This window comes from Petaurus breviceps, unplaced genomic scaffold, assembly GCF_028583685.1.
Source record: "Petaurus breviceps papuanus isolate PSGF00001 unplaced genomic scaffold, PetGlider_PUasm1.0 174, whole genome shotgun sequence".
In the NCBI taxonomy this organism is placed as follows: Eukaryota; Metazoa; Chordata; class Mammalia; order Diprotodontia; family Petauridae; genus Petaurus; species Petaurus breviceps.
This window is the reverse complement of record NW_027185761.1, coordinates 63,043,354-63,060,385: the sequence shown is the minus strand read 5'-3', so window position 1 is coordinate 63,060,385 and position 17,032 is coordinate 63,043,354. Positions and strand designations below refer to the sequence as shown.

General features: G+C 50.2%; 1 protein-coding gene across 1 annotated transcript in view; it reads right to left on the bottom strand.

Moving 5' to 3' along the window:
* Positions 1-17,032, bottom strand: part of LRRFIP2 (LRR binding FLII interacting protein 2) — a 96,623-nt gene that overhangs the window by 22,452 nt on the left and 57,139 nt on the right. Inside the window, exons 11-17 of the mRNA XM_069084316.1 lie at positions 16,040-16,087; positions 15,460-15,510; positions 13,065-13,133; positions 11,687-11,776; positions 8,603-8,647; positions 7,330-7,446; positions 5,273-5,344 (exon numbers count right to left, since the gene is read on the bottom strand). Of these exons, the coding sequence (XP_068940417.1) occupies positions 5,273-5,344; positions 7,330-7,446; positions 8,603-8,647; positions 11,687-11,776; positions 13,065-13,133; positions 15,460-15,510; positions 16,040-16,087 (492 nt within the window). The remainder of the gene's footprint in view (positions 1-5,272; positions 5,345-7,329; positions 7,447-8,602; positions 8,648-11,686; positions 11,777-13,064; positions 13,134-15,459; positions 15,511-16,039; positions 16,088-17,032) is intronic.

The window sequence follows — 17,032 nt, the reverse complement described above, 5'->3', positions numbered from 1 at the left end:
GAGAGCCAGATGAGCCCAGGACACACGGGGCAACGTGACTCATGTGGAAATGTGTTTAATGGGATTGTACGTGTATAACCTACATCATGCTGCCTGCCATCCTGGCCAAGGGAGGAGGGAGACAAAAATCTGGAACTCAAAATCTTACCAAAGTGAATGCTGAAAACTATCTTTACACGTAATTGGAAAAAATACAACACTACTGAGTGATGACCTGCTCTTCTGGGAAGCTCCCACCACCACCTGCTGATCACTGCACGTGCGTCCTGCTCGCCCAGGACGACCTCCACGAGGCGGGGCACCCACCCAGACCCAGCAGAAGTGTGGGCAGCAGGGAGGGTCCATCTACTGAGTTTCTGCAGTGTAGACAGACAAGCCAACCTCTGAGCACCGTCGATCAACAACGTCACCACAAAGAGGCCTTTCTGGAGACCATCTCCTCCATGACAGTGGCAAAGGCCCCATGCTGAACAGGGCCACGGCCACTGCTGTTCTACCCCTTTGATATGTGTAGAGATGAGGCCAGTGCTAACTTCACGTAAATGGGGGAGTGGGCCCACGGGCTGGAAGCTCTCTGTCTTCTTGGGATCAGTCCATGAAAATCCTGATAGACTTTGAAAGCCAGGCAGAAGCTGGCCCTTTGTAGGTTTCCAGCCCTCTGCATGTGCTCCACAGTCCAGGGACACAGGACATGTCATCACCTGATTCCCTGTGCTCTCACTGGCTGCCCCCGAGGTCAGAAATGCTCTCCCTTCTCACATCCATCTCCTGGCTCCAAGCCTCACTAGGGGCCTGCCTTCCACACTGCTCCTTCTCACTAAGACTGCCTCCCACTGACGCCGTTTAGCTACAGCTGGGTCTGCCTGTGAGACTATGCCCAGTGACTGGCACAGTATCTGACCTGACTGGAAGGCAATGGAGACCTAGGTACGTGGTGGGAAAAAGTAGGCTGCAGCCTATACAGAAGCCACAAAGAACTCTGAAGAAAAGAAATAAAGGATGTCACTGAGGAACGGCACACCAGGAAGAGAAAGGTTGATCACGTGGAAAGGAGGGATGGGGGTGGGGGGGGCGTGGAGAGCCCAGGGCTTCCCTGGTGGAGCAGAGGCTTGTGGGATGGGTGGGTACCAATGGCTGTGACTTGAGCTGGTGAAGGGGAGCCCTGAGCTAACAAGGTCACAGGCCCATCTGAGCAGACTTTGTGAAACAATGGGAAATGGTTAAGAAGACACAGAAAGGAGAAACTCAAAGACCAAACACCCTCCCCAGGCATGAAGATGCCCCAAATGTTCAGGCAGGCCATGTGAAATGTGGGCTGTGGAGCCCTGCAGAGCAAGGCCAGAAACTGCAGCGGAGACAGAAGGAAGGCCAGAGTCCCAGGACTGGGGCACAGATGCCTCCCATCCTGCTGACCAAAAATATTGACTCAGTCCAACTCTTGGGCACCGTGGGCTAAGGGAGGGTCTAGAGGCCAATGTTCCATGATGTGGGCATGGAGCAGCTGCCCCCACCAAAGCAAAGAGGCGGTGAGTTAATTACTTGTCATTTCTGACTAAATCCAGATTAAAAAGGGCCTGGCAGAGCTGCCATTGCATAAAACAACCATTCTCTGCTGCTGAGCTTGGCAAGCACTAAATGTTCACCAAATCCCAAGTGCAGGATTCCTCTTAAAGGGAAAACCAAACTGCCAAGGGGTTGCTTGTCTTGTTCCACTGCCAGACTTGAGGACGGTGCTCGTACGTTCTCCTCCTCCCTTGCAGGGAGTTACAAACCATGGTCACAGCACTTCAGAGCAGGAGGGAGCCTGCAGGACCATGGAGGTGAGGGAATGGCTGAACAGGGACAGCATCATCACACATAAGGCCAGGGAGCTCTTTCCACATCAAACACCCAACACTGGCTCCAGATGCACAGAGGCATAGCTCAGGAGGAGCTCCTGGGTACACTAAGTCACTGAACGCGAAATGCCTTTTATGAACAATATGAAAAAATATTAAGAACCCACTGGGCTGGGAAAGGCCGCTGTTTGTACAGTTACAGTGGGTACAGAGCCAACACTTACCCAGATCAAAATGACCAAGGAACTTCCGAGACAATGTCTTTATGGCTTTTTAAAACAGGGATGCTCAAATGCACTTAGCATTGGACTGAGAAGAAAAACCTGTCTCTAGGGCCAATATTGGGTTCTGGGAATCCTCATTAAACTTCATGTGGCCAAGCACCACATAGGAACAATGAAACAAGGAGAAGATTTTTTAAAACATACTCCTGTCATAAAAGAACTGGGGGAGGGGGGAGGTGGCGGGGACTTTGATAGGAACCCTAGAACCCAAAAGTGCAACAGAAACCCCCCAAACATGTACTTCAGCTTGATCTTACCCAGCCTGGCTACCTATCCTCCCTTCCTCTGCTGTGAACCAAAGGATGCAAGTAAGTCACATCTCTGACCCCTCTGGACTGTTTTTCCAGCAGGTGATATTCTAAGAGTGACTGTACAGGAGATTGTGGGTTTAACACAGCAGATCCCCTATACCAGCGGTGGGGAACCTACAGCCTTGAGGGCACATGTGGCCCTCTAGGTCCTTGGGTGCGGCCTTTTGATTGAGTGCAAGTTTTACAGAACAAATCTTTTTATTAAGAGGGTTTGTTCTGTGAAGTTTGGATTCAGTCAAAGGGCCACACCTGATGTGGCCTTGAGGCTGCAGGTTCCCTGGCCCTGCCTGACACCACCCTAGCCAATCACCTGCAGTGTAAGCTGACAAGCCGGGATGTGACCGAGGCCTCTGCCAAGGTCTTCTTGTCCTGTCCAGCCCTGGTGGAGACGTGTCCACAAGTCCTTTTCCACGCTTGGTGTTTGTGGGTGGCTCGGCTCCTCGGTCTCGGGCCACTCCAGATGGAGTCCCCTTACTCAGCAGTCTTGGGCCCCTCTTGGCTCCACAGCCCATCTCAAAGGGCCCAACGCCAACGTTTCCACTGAGTGTTCGGTGATTAACCACCTGGTAAGAAAGAGCGTCAACGCAACTCACAAGGGCCAGTTGAGAAGACTGCCTCCCAAGGACAGCCCTACAAGTTCCAGGGGCTTTTTTTCTAAGAAAGGTGGGTTGTGATCCCCCACTGCTGTCCAGCTCTTTGTGGCCTTTTTCTCATGCCTGTTGTTTCTAGGATACTCTATCCATCTCATCCGCTGCTGTCCCCTTCTCCTTATGCCTTCAATCCCAATGAGTCCCATCTTCTCATTATGTGGCCAAAGAATTGCAGCACCAGCTTCAGTATTTGGTGAGTAGCCTGAAGTGACTTCAAGTATGGACTGACTCGATCTCCTCTCAAGTCCTGTCCAGCCACAATTTGAAATCGTGCTCAGTTCACTTACAGTCTGACTCTCACAGCCACTCAGTGGCCCTGGTGAAGGCCTAAATGTGACCGGACAGACCTCTGTCAGCAAGGTGATGTCTGCTTTTCAGTCCGCTGTCCAGATCTGCTGGGCATCTTTCCATTTCACGGCTGCAGTCACCATCTGCAGTGACCTTGGAGCCAAAAAGAGAAAGGCTGACACTGCTTCCACTTCTTCTCCCTCCATTTGCCAGGAAGCCATGGGACCAGAGGCTAAGACTTTTGTGTTAAGCTTCAAGCCAGCTTTTGCCCCGTGCTCTTTCACCCTCATCACGAGGCCGATTCTGCTTCACTTTCTGCCATCAGTGGTATCCCCTGAACATCTCAGACTGCCGATAGCTCTCCCAACAACTTTCACTCTGGCCTTTGCTTCATCCAGTCTGCCAATCCTACTGACCTCCAGATCTTGTAGGGATGAATACTTTAATGAAGCCCTACAGAAAACTACTGTCCAAATGAGCTTGCCCATTTGCTAAAATATCTCACTTCAATTCCTGATATGTGGACAGAGTATGTAGCCTAGATTTCTGACAGAAGACCTGCTCCTTGCTACCTGTGGAATGTGGAAGTTCCCTCTTTTTTCTGCCCTCCTCTTCTCCCATCACACCAATGCCTGCTACTAGTCTCTCCTCCCTCACCCCACACTCCCATCAAGAGGTCAACCCATGTCCAGGCCCAAGTGATGCCTTGCCATCCCATCCCCTCCAGCAGACTGCTTCCTCTATCATTCCCACTCACTCACTTACTTCAGTCTTGCCTGGTCTATACACACAGGCCCATCCCTCCCTACTAGCTCTCAGCCCACAGTCTGCAGCAGGGGCCTCCCCGTCTGCCCTCTCACTCTCTGGTTTCTACCCTCACCATTCCATCGAAACTGCTCTTCCCAGATGAACAATGACCAAACCCTCTGCAGCCTCTGATACTGTCAGTCTCCTCCTTGTCTTTGACACTGTCTCTGCCCTGGGTGTCTGTGGCCCTACTCTCTGGTTCTTCCCCGCCCTCTCTGAATATTCTTTCTCAGCCCACTTTGCTGGATCTCCATTCACGTCACATCCCAAACGTGGGGGTCCCACAGGCATGAACTGTTGAATTTCCTGATTTGGGGCATTTTCACTGGTGGTCTCCTGTGCCTGGAACACTCTCCCTCCTCCTCTCTGCCTCCTGGCTTCCTTCAAGTCCCAGATAAAATCCCACCTTCTACAGGAAGCCTTTCCCAACCCCCCTTCGGGCTGGTAAACTGACCCTGCATGGAGCTTGTCCGGGTGTTACCCCCCCGCCCCCCGAGACAGGGGGATTCTGGGGAGCAGGGACAGTCTTTTACCTTTCTTCTTATCTCCAGAGTTTCGTACATGGCAGGTACTTAAGAGATGTCTGACCCCAGACAAATTATGTCACCTCTCTGACCCTCAGTTTCCCTATCTATAAAATGAGGGGTGTGGAGTTCTCTCTGCAGTCTCTTCTAGTACTGGCAGTACTAGAATACTAACACTATTCACAGCAACTAGGAATGCATGAAGTCCATTCTGCCCTGAGGTGACTTCATCAAGGCAGAGGGAGCCCCCCACCCATGGCTATCCTAGTTCTTTCTTCAAAGACTGAGCCTCAAGGAAAACACCACATTGCTGTGCACAGGTGAAGGAAGTGACAGCCCAGGGCTCCTGCAGGGTCAGAGGCCTAGGACCCGAGGACGATGGCGTCACCTCTGACCCCAGGGTGACCTTCTGGGAAGGGGAGAGGGGGCAGGTTAAGCACATGCTTCTGAGACAAACACTGTTAGTAAAGCTCTGTGAAGTGAGGCCAGCCCTCGTGGGGCTGAAGCCTCCACGGACACCGGGGGCTCATACAGAAAGCATGCTTGGGATAAAGGCTGGAACCCTGGTACCTTGAGCTCCTTAAGCCCCTGCAGGTATCTGCCTTCTACATCTTGTATCTGGTCCTTAAGATCATAGATATCCTGCAGGACGTGAGAAGAAACCATTGCAGAAAATCATGCAGAAAAAGAATTTACAGCTTAAAAATTTCCAAAGGAAATGCAAATCAAGCTTTGCCCATTTCAGATTGGTATCAGACAAATGAAAAGAAGCCAAGCACAGCTCTTACTCGAGATGCCTAAAAAGGGCTAGAGGCAAGCAGGAGGAAGAGCACAATGAAGGCATCTGGGTCAGTCTACATGACCCTCTTCACCACTAAGGTGGGGCTGAAAACTGCATCCATGTTCTGTGCTTCTTCCCACAATCTGAGAATCGGGGACTTGTCCCTCCCTCTACTGAAACAGACCCTCCCCTGGTGGGCCTTCGGGGGTGCTCTCCTAAGGTGGCCCAGGTAGCCACGCTTCACTCAAGGGCAGGTGCCAGGTCCACTCTCATGGCCTTAGTGGCATCACGGCAGGTGCCAGAGCTTGCATTTCCTCCACTGGCACAGCTTTCTAGCGCCCTTTGAAGCACAAGGAGCCCGGAATGGAGGCATCACATCCGCGACCAACAGAATGACCACTCAAGACACAGTGACTCATCCTGTGTCTCGTGGCCAACAAATCTGTGGTAAAACTACTTCATTTAAAAATTCACTGTCTACAGCATAATTTCTCCCCTTAGGATTTGTGGAAATAGCATGCTAAGAATGACTCAAACTGTCACTTTTACATGGATTGAATTAAATTCTACAGCATTGAACATGCAGACCCATGCCAGCAGATCTCTCCAAGACGCCTGATCACTGACGGCAGGAGAGGGGATGGTGGAGGACTGACTGTACGGGCAGAGCTGAGTATGGTCAGTCCTCCACGGTGGTATGAGCTCATCTAGGATGACCACCACACCATTCAGGAGGTGACTGTGGCCAACCCGAGCCTCACTGGGCTGACCATCTCTTTGTTTCTCTCCCCTCCTGGCACCTGCCTCTAACCTTGCTGCTGCCCTGCCCAGGACAGTCACAAGACAAAGAATGTACCCCCCTTCACTTCTGGCTAACAGCTCAGAGAGAAGACTTAACCACAGACCTGAAACAATGACCCAGATCTTCTCCCCATACTCTTATCCCCAGGGAAACCAAGGGCTGGCATGACTGAAGGATATCTTAGCTTAGGAATTCGTAAGCTGGAATCTATGAACTTTTGAAAATATTCTGAAAATTGTATTTCAATATAATTAGTTCCTGTGAAATCCTATATATTTTATTTTATGCATTTAAAACTATGACTTTGAGGGGCGGCCAGGTAGCACAGCAAGTAAGAGCACCGGCTCCAGTGTTGAGAAGACCTGGAGATCGAATCCCGGGCTCAGACACTTAGCACCCACCCAGAAACACCTGGCCATGTAACCTTGAACAAGTTACTTACCCCCAATAGCTTAGGGGCGGCCAGGTGGCTCAGCGAGTAAGAGCACCGGCTCCAGTGTTGGGATGACCTGGATCAAATCCGGGCTCAGATACTCAGCACCACACTCAGAAATAACTGGCCGTGTAACCTCAAGCAAGTTACTTAACCCCGATTGCTTTAAAAAAAAAAAAACTATGACTTTGAGAAGGGATCCATAGGCTTGCCCAGATGGCCAACAGGATCCAGGGTTTAGGCCTCAATATATTGCACTGCGTTCTTGCCCTCTAGAAGTTGTAGGTAACTAAGACACTCATTCTGGAGGAAACAATGGTAGTTATTTGCTAAGCCCCTCTGGGTTTCTGGGAAATGGCAGGCCAGACTGGAAGGTCAGAAGGCACAGAAGGTGTACAAGGCCCAGAGAAACAGCAAAGAGAGACCCACTTCTCTCTGCTCTGAAGTGCCTGAGTGAGACTATAGTTCTAGAATGGCCATAGTTACAAAAGAGAGTATCTCTACTGACTCTTAGCTCTGACTGCCTGGTAGGCCCTAAAAATATCTGCCAATTACCCAGAAAGGCCAGAGTTCTTTAAAGAAAAGCACAAGGGTTCTGTTCATGCCCTTACCCGTAATTCACTTAAGGAAGCATCAGGGTCCACGAAGCTGCCCGTGTCTCCGCTCCCTCGACGGGAGGCACTCCCACTCAGGGGTGTTGTTGCTGAGGCAGAATTGCGAGAAGAAGGCTAGGAGGAAGATCATATGAGAGTGTCACCCCTGTGCCCTTGCTGGATGGCTTGAGGGGCTAAGGATGGGGGTGGCAAGAGGAGAGAAGGTCCCCAGGACTCCTGGGAAGCCGCCACAGTGTCTGTACTGTGTCTGGGGAAGGACTGGTTTTTAAGAAAGACTTCCCTGTACTGTATCACATATAACAAAATGAGGTTCAAGGGATCACAAGATCAGAGGTTTAGAGGCAGAGGAGGCTTCAAAGGTCATTTAATCCAACCTTGTCATTTTAAAGATGAAAAGCCTGAGGCCCAGAAAGGAGTGTCTCTAGCCCAATCATTGCCATCCTCATCCCCCAACACTCCCTCCTCTATTCTCTCCCTCTACTAGGCAAGATCACAGCCTCCCCTGCTCCCAGGTAGGTACTGGCCCCTTGGGGTAGCATACAATCCAGTGGCTTACTGAGGCATTCACAGCAGCAGCTGCAAACCAGCCTCCTCTGCCTCCATGTTCCTCAGTGACTGTGGCAATGCCTTTCCCCCAAACTGCCCAAAGGAGTGAGGCTTCCCTCTGACATAAAGAACAAGTCCACCTTTTTGGATTAATGAATCCAAACCTCCCTCAGATAATGGGCCAATTTTTCTCGGAAAACACTACAAAGGGATTGCACAAAACAGTATTTTGAGAGTAATTCCTTTCTCTGAAGAAATAAAGTCAATGTGAAGGAACTAGTTCAGGGTTCTCAGGGGACCCCCATTTCTCACAGGGTTTGTTTAATGCTTGTCATTAAAAGTCCATTTCAAAAGGAATAGAAGAGTGACAAATCAATGGGGGGGGGGAAGGGGGTCCCAGGTTTTGGCCCCTTCCTGCCTAGGTGACCTTGAGCCCCATCTCTCTGGCCCCAGAATGAAGGACAGGCCTCTCAGGTCTCTGGCAGCTCTGAATGTATCATGGCAAATTAAAAAGTCAAAGGAAGAGAATTAATAATTCAATAAATAATAAAAACTCCCTCCCTCCCACGATTCAGCTTTGAAAGGAACTCTTGGGCAAAGAGACCTGATGAAGGCAGAAGGAGCAGCTCTTTACCGCAGGAGGGTAATAGTGAGGAATGGTGAGTCAGAGAGGGAGGAGGCACAGCTGATTCATCTTAAGAACCTGGTCAGTTACTACACTCACCCTGGTGTAAGTCTCAGCATACTGCTTGTCACACTTTTCATCCAACTGGAAAAGAAAAATACAGGTAAAAGTTAGGCAAGATCCACATCATGTCGATTTTAAATGAAGTCACACCTCATTGGCAATGCTCCCCACTGTCTCCTAAAACAAACACATAAACTCGGAATGAAGTTTCAAAACCCTGTAAGGTAAATGAATCAAACTCCAATTTAGTGAATCCAATTAAGGGAAAGAAGAAAGTTAATTCTTGGCATCCTGGGCTTCCTGAGAATCAGTGAAGTCATGAAAGAAAACAAGAGTGACAAGCCCCAGCTCAGCCTGAAGGACACGTGGCTTTGTTAACTACACGTTACCGAGAAAGAAAACCAAACATCAGAGATGCCAGCTCTGAAGTCTGACTTTAATCTGAAAAGGGAGAAACATTCTTCCTGGGCAAATACCGGAGGGCACCGCTGTCCAAAGAAGCCCTGAGGAGCCATAGCCTCATGTGTAAGTCACAGAGAGGCTCAGCCAAATGAAGGTGCCGGCCCCGTGGGGGCAGGCGGGACAAGTGAGGCCAGCGCACCCAACGGCACCAGCAGCCTGCTTCCCCTAGACCTGAGCTCTGGGCACTTCAGGGGCACGATAAAGAGAGACAACAATGGGTCAGAAGGGCTACATGCCAAAACACTGAGTGAGATGCTCTCATCTGTATGATGAAAGAAACTCTACTTACCACATTCATTTTCTGTCTCCATGGGATTGACTTCCAACTGACCTCAGCAATCCTAAAGTCACCTTAGCCTCTAAGCCCTTCAGTTTGGCTACAATATGGATGTCTCTAATGACTAGAAAAGCCTTAAGAACATTCATTTGCCTTCAGTTTGATTCTCCAAAGGCCCATGTGTCCCCCATCACGTTCCGGAGGTCAGCGATGGTGCAGCACCTCCAGACACATTGGTAACCTGGCTTCTGGAGCTATCTGTCCAGAGCTGGCCACAGGCCCTCCCGGGGGTTTAGGACTGGATAAAGTATTTTCCATGTTAAGGAGCCCTTGCCTTTCACCAACCTCCCTTTCAAAGGAACACTTTTCAACTTTTTGTCCTCTCCACTCAGAAGTCTAAAATATTTTTTCCAAATCAACACAAACTCCTTCCCTAGCCTAACCCCCAGAAAAGAGAAAGCCCCCAAAGCAGCCCCTGAACCAACTTACTAAGTGGCAGTGAGCTGAGCATCAGCTAAGCTGGGGGGCGCAGAGCCCTTCCACCTCTGAGGTAGCCTCTCTGGGATGTCACTGGAGTGTTTCAGCTGCCCTCTCCCTGGCGCCGGCTCTGGCCACTGGCCACTCAGCAGAGCCTGCGGCAGTTGTGGGAGGAAAGGCAGCAGAAACACCCCCCTCAGCCATGCCGCAGTCCAGTTACTGGGACTGCAGTGATGTGGCGCCCACCAGGGGCACAGGCGCTGCCATGCCTATGGTCTTTCGGTCAAGAAAAGCTAAGCCAGCAGAAGCTGCTCTCATCCTGGCATTCTCTCAGGCAGCCAGGCTCTATGCCAGCGGCCCCAGGACCATCAAGACCATAGAGGAGGCTCCATGGCTCCAGAGAGGTAAGCCTTTACTGGGCATCTCTCATGCACTGGGTCCCTAGGCTGGTCTCTGAAAACACCAAGACAAAAAGGAAACTGCCCCTGACCTCAAGGGGTCATTTTGGGTGGGGAGCACACAGAGAATTAATACAGGGTCACACAGGGGCAGGAGATGCAGTACCGGGAGCCTCTAGGACCGCAGAGCCGCATGCCCCTGCAGGTTCCCATTCTCTCAACGGATGTCACCCTGCCTTGCGTCTCTGTGGGGACCATGACAAATATGCCCTTAACCATGATACCGATGCATTGGAAAAGCAGACTGTCCCTGGTGCAGGTTCACTGAGGCCTGATGTCAAGGGCTTGGCTGGGGTAGAGCACGCACGGAGGAGATGGACCCCCAGGAGCTCCTCCTGGGCAGCTACACTGACCGTGTCTTACCTGGGTGCGACCTCAAGAGCTGAATGCCACACTGGAGGAAGAGTCTGTGCCACTCCAAGGGAGAGTGAGCAGCTAAGATGGGGCAGGAAGTAAGCTAGCTAACAGAGACATCTCTACCCTTCTGATCTGGGGAGGGGCAAGGACTTGGAGTCAAGAAGACCTGAGCTCATGGGGCGGCCAGGTGGCACAGTGAGTAAGAGCACTGGCTGCAGTGTCGGGATGATCTGGGGATCGAATCCGGGCTCAGATACTCAGCACCCACCCAGAAACACCTGGCCGTGTAACCTTGAGCAAGTTACTTAACCCTGATTGCTTTAAAAAAAAAAAAAAAGATCTGAGCTCAGATCTAGCTTCAGGCACTTTCTAGCTGTGGGATCCCGAGCAAGCCACTCAATTTGTCTGCCTCAGTCTCCTCATCTGTAAAATGGGGTTAAAAACAGCAGCTATCTCCCACAGAGGTGGTGAGGATAAAAATGAAATAAGCTTTGCCAAATGGTTTACAGGTGTGAGCTACACAATTGGTGCACACAGCCAGGGTGGGAGCCTTGACCCAGCTGCTCCAACCCTCAAGGTCAGCAGGTTCTCTAGGACGGGCTGAGGTCACGAAGATCACTGGCCCTGGTCTGCTCGGGATCCCTCTTTGGTCCGGACCTTTCACTAACTGATGTGGCATTCTTGTGAACCAGGAAAGCTCTGCTGTGCTCAATGCTGATGAAGTTCTGTGGTTAAACAAGTCAAAGAATACAAAAGCCCTTACAGTTTTTGCATTTCACACAAACTGTTTCAGTAAAACAAATATCCAACAGAATACAAAATGCTGTTGTTCGCAAGTTCCACAAAATCAAGGCAGGCTTACAATTAGTCAGATTCAAGCCCAAGTAGGGCTCTAAGTCACATGTTCCCAGAACCAGCAAGTGAAGGGTGGTGATGAGAACTATGTCTCTAGACTCACTAAGTTTATTTCAAGACAGTGGTGTTTTCCCTGTAAGGGGGAAGCTTCACTTTGTTAGTTTGGAAATGCCCGCTGCAGGCAGGTGGGAGGCCTCGCCACAGCCACGTGACCAGCCCATGCAATGAACTCACGCTGCTCAAATCCGGAATAACGACGTCGTCCACATCAGAGACAACACTTCCCCTCCGACTGGATCGGCTAAAGTAATCTGCGGCAGACACCTTCAACATCAGAAGAATTGGGTCATGTCATGTCACTAAAGAGAGGAGGGAGGGCTGGGGCAGAACAGAACCCTTGTAGGGAAGGTAAAAAGAGAAGTGAAATCGAAGACCAAAAGTTGTTGCTGATCATGTTTCACGAAATATATAATGGGGGGTGAAGGGGACACACCCTAACGAAGCACTCACCAAAACAATTACGTATCAGTCTCCACGTCTGACAGCTTTGGCCCATTTTAGCCTTCTAGTATCAACCAATTCATCAAAAAGCACTTACTAGGCCCCAAGTTCACTGTTACCAAGTAATATGCTAAGAGCACTGAGCAATACAAAAATGTTAACACCAGCCCCTGTCTTCAGGGAGCTGATATTCTAGGGGTGGAGCAGACAGGTGCACATGAAGACATGCGTTCTCAGAGGGGAAGGTTAAGGCAGCTGAGGGGACCAGCAAAGTCATCCTGGAAAAGTGAAGATCTGAACCAAGAGGCAGACCCAATTCCTTTCTACAGGAAGAGGCATGAGGAGCCCAAGATTCAGCCCTCAAGGAGACTGGCTGCTAAACAAGACCTTTCCAGTGGAGACCGCGCTCTGTAAAACGCTTCTCTGCCAGGTTCCCATCCATCTCCTCGCCTCGTTTCTGTCTCCGCTGATAAGCCCGAGGAGGGCTGCACAGGTGCACATCCCCAGCCTCCTCACCTGGCTTTCCCTTCTACTTGCTCTGGAAGCTCAATTCTGTGGCGCACAAAGGCCAGAGGGATGCAGCCCCCTCCCCTTTCTTTACATTTCTTTTCATGCTTGGCAACATAAACAAATACAAAACATTTTTCAAAATAGAAAGCACATTACAGAAAAAAACTGTTTTGTTTAATGTGACTCTTGTCTCTGATGCCAGGAATGGTCAACCTGCCACAAGGGTCTCAATGCCTTTTTGCATACGGGATTTTTAACCACAATGCAAGTTATTTGAGGTTAGTAAATGGCATAATGCACATGCATGACACAACAAAAAGGAAAAGCTCAAAGGCCTTGATCTATGGCCTCAAACTTTACAAAGGGACAAAAGGCCAAACTACAGAACCAGTTAGTGAAGTCTAAGTATCCCAAGTGGAACGTTCTAAAGCCTCCTCCAAAGGCTGTGTCTGAAAGCACATGACACACAAGCTAAACTTGGCTTTTTGGCCATCCCAGGATGTTAGTGAAATGACAATAAATACCAATAGAAATGAAAACCCAACGAGCGTGAAACACGGCTGCCATCCGAGTTACTGCTCAGCATACAAACCAAGCTCACCACACTAGCTCTGCGCCCTTGACCGGCATGACCCGAGGATGCGAGACTCCCAGCGCCGTCATCTGAAAACTGTCCACGTTAAGAGGAGATGGATCATGACCAAGTTCACTGAGCTGGCAGCAGCCGCTGGTGTCCCCACACACCCGAAGGTGCAGGCACAGACCCACCTGGGGTCTAGACTCATCATGCCTCTGAAGCAAGCACACACATAGCCTGCTCTGGGCATGAGTCTGAGTTGGGGAGATGCATTTCAAAATGAAGCTAGCCTACTCTGGGAGAGGCAAAAGCAAACATTTTGTCTTTCTTTTTCCTAATTTAAAAAAGGGAAGGGGCTGGGCGTGGTAGCCCAGGCCTGTAATCCTTCTACTGGGGAGGCAGAGGCTGGTGGATCACTTGAGGTCAGGAACGCTAAGCTACTGAAGGGCTAAAACCAAGTGTGTGTCTACTCTTAAGTCTGACACTATGATGTGATCCCAGGGGGCTGCCTGCAGAAGGGTAAATCAGCCCACATATGGAGATCAAAGCTTCCACTGATCAGCAATGGGGTCAGCCCTTCAGTGGCCACTGCCCTTCCAGCCTGGATGAGCCCAACTAGGAGGCAAGGTGGCCCAGTGGAGAGAGCTCTGGGCCTGGAATCAGAAAGGCTTGGATTCAGTTTTGGCCTCAGACATAGACAATAAGAGCCTCTTTCACAGGGTTGTTGTGAGGAACAAATGAGATAATAATTGTAAATCACTTAGCACAGTGGCTGGCACCCAGTTTCCCTTCCTTTCCCCACTCCCCCACAAATGTAAGCAAAAAGCAGAAGCAAAGGAGCCAATATACAACGTTAAATTCAGTGAGTGATTTCACCTCTCTGACCACCCAGGGCTTCTGGGACACTTACTTTAAAGAGCTGTTCTTAGTTTAAAAATAATCTCACTGTGTGTTTAGGAAAATTATTTGAAAAGCATGATTATAGCGACTGTTAGGACAGAACATAGCCGCAATTCTGGCAGCAGGCAGCACGTTTATTAGAATGCAATACTAAGTATTAGCTTGGGAGGGTGTAAGAGGGAGGGAAAGGCAATACAAACTTCTTCATTTAAAATTTTTCATAAAGGTACTCGCAGAGCAGAAGTTAACCAGGGGTCCATGAAGCCCGCTATGGTCTGTGGATAGCTTTCAGAGGGGCCATTAACTGGTGGGAAGTTGGGAGGATTCATCTTTCCCCTCCCTAACCTCTAAGTGAAGTTCAGCATCTCCTTCAATTCTGAATGTAGACAACAAAGGTTCTTAGAAGGGATCCACAGATATTACCAGAGTGCCGTGGCAGCCCGCAACACAAGAAGAAGCCTCGGCTAGGCTGAAATGTAGACACTGGGAATGGTCATGCCATGTACGTGCAGAATACTTTTCTACCTTTGGAAATGGAACTGCTTCATCCATTACGCCATAGTTATACATGGCACATATATCTAATCAGGGCACAGAATTCTGCACAAAATAAAACAAGAAATACTTCTGCCAAATAAATAAAAATAATCTCATACTGAAATACCATTTGCAAACATATGTATCACAACCCAATTCTCCTCACAACCTCTTCAGCTTGCTTCTAAGGAGCAGACCTAATCTTACAAAGTGAAGTACGGACTAGGACCTCCACTGCAAGATGAAGGACAACAGGCCGGCCACCAAAAGGGCAAAGTCCTACTGACGGACGGACGGACTAGCCAGGTGGACAGACAGAGATCTGTCACATAATCTCCAGAAAAACAAGTGGATTTACGTCATGCGAGCAAAAAGAAATCTTTCCCTATGTGTGAAAATGCTTTTAAAATTCCTATGTTGACAGTAACTCCACTGTAATTCCTTGCTTAATACAGAAAAGGCAGCTGGCCACAGCGAAAGGAGAGCCTACCAGGTGAGACCAACAAAGCACTTCTTTCCTACCCTACATGCTGATGCTAACAAACCTAGGCTTTCACCTTCCTGAGGGAGATGAGAAGCATTTCGGGTCCTCTACAAACCCACAGATTATCCATTAATCCATGAAAAATAAAATACCTCAAAGGACCATCGATCTAGGGCTGGAAGGGAGCTCTGGGGGCCACAACCCAACCCTCACTTTCCAGGTGAACAGCCTGAGGAGCAGGGCGGCTGACAGGACAGCAGGTGTAGTCTCCCGGCTCAAGAGCCAGGCAGGGCTCGGCCCACCCACCCACACTTCCTCCTTCGCAGGCACCAGCCTTTAAGAAGTGGCTTCCTGAAGGCCAAGTAAGTCTTGAGTCGGCATGCTTGTGTGAGAGCGCCACTCCATGCACAAGAACTCTGAATGTTAGAGAGGCTTCCAGGGGTGTAAGCCACAAGGTGTTCACACTGCTCAGGGCCAGCAGGCAGCAAGAGTGCTCACCACGGGGCTGCTCCACGAACTTGCTCTGGATGAGTAGCTATATTCCGATGGCTACAAAGTTTGCAAGAAGACAGGTTTTATCAGTACACGGGCCCTGGAATTTGCCATTGATTCTGCAGGGATCTAAAGCTGGCCCACGGGCTGCTGGGGCGTTGCTCCCTGGGCACTCAGGCAGAGTGAGTCCTTCCCACCCACAGGACCCAGCAGAGGCAGAGGGTCACCCGGAACTGCTCGTGGGCAAAGCGTCCTCCTTCTCCGGGGCTAAAGGGAAAGGAGGGCAGTCCGCCTGCTCATCCCGCTGCAGGAGCGGGCAGCCTTCTGTTCTTGATGGCACACATCAGGTGCTTCATGAGTGCCTGGTGACTCGACTGAAGCATCATCAAGATATGGTCACAGAAAGCTTTAGATGCCCTGCAAACTTGCTGCCCGTCTGCCTCACACACAGGGCTAGTGAATGGGCCCAGGGAGGTGGGATCACAGGGGTACTGGAAAAATGGCACTTGTCCATAGTGAAGTGTATCTCCCCCCACCCCCATGTGCTGCCCTCCCCAAACTCCCCACTGCCCTGGTGAAGACTCACTGTGCGAGAGCTGCACGGACTATATAATCCCACATCACCCAGAGAGGCCTGGAGAATAAAGAAAAAGGACGCGTCCTTTCAGCATTTGAGGGGCTGCCCAACAATTTGGAAGTGCTAAGGAACACTGTCTCCCACCCCTGCCCTTCCCTCAAAGCGCCTGGCCCCTAAACATCAGTCTGCTGTTTCCTTCTTACACAAGAGAGTCCTGACACATTAGGGGCACACCCTTAATATGCTCTTAGAACATTAGAGATGGTTTGAGAGGCGTTGGGAGACGAAGGCTGGTAACAGAAACCAGCTTCCAGCCCCAACACTGACAAAACTAGCCACACGACCTGGGCAAGTCCCTGTGCTGGTGGGCACCCCTGGTTCTGCCAGCATTTCCACAGTGACTGCAAAAGAAAGGTCAGCCTTGAAGGCAGGGGCTGTCTCTAGCTCCCATCTTGGGTCTCACTGCCCAACACAGGTTCCTACCTCCATGCTTGCTGGTTAATCTGCACACCAGGAAGAAGCCTAACCCCAGCACCTGTCCTCCCGTACAGGATCAGACCAGGAGGAGGAGTGGATTGGGGCCAGTCTTAAAGAAGGAAGGTGGTGCAGTGAATAGAGCACCTGCCCTAGAGTCAGGAGGACCTGAGTCCAAATCTGGCCTCAGACACCTGACACACTTACTAGCTGTGTGACCTTAGGCAAGTCACTTAACCCCAATAGCCTTGCCCTTCCCCGTCCAAAAAAAACAACAACCCCCCCAAAACCAGAAACGAACGAACGAACAAAAAAAAGAAGGAAGCGTCTGGAGTCTCTGACGACGACAGTGGTGTCTTGCACCAAGCACTTCTCCGCTGGGATCAACAAAACAGTTTTCTCCTCAAACCTCTGTGAGGGGGTACAGGGATCACTGTCCTGCCTTTGCAAGCGTGAGAAGTGAGACTCACAATGTCTCAAGTGTCAGGGCCAGGACAGGGATGCAAGTCAAGCCTGAACCCTCAGAAG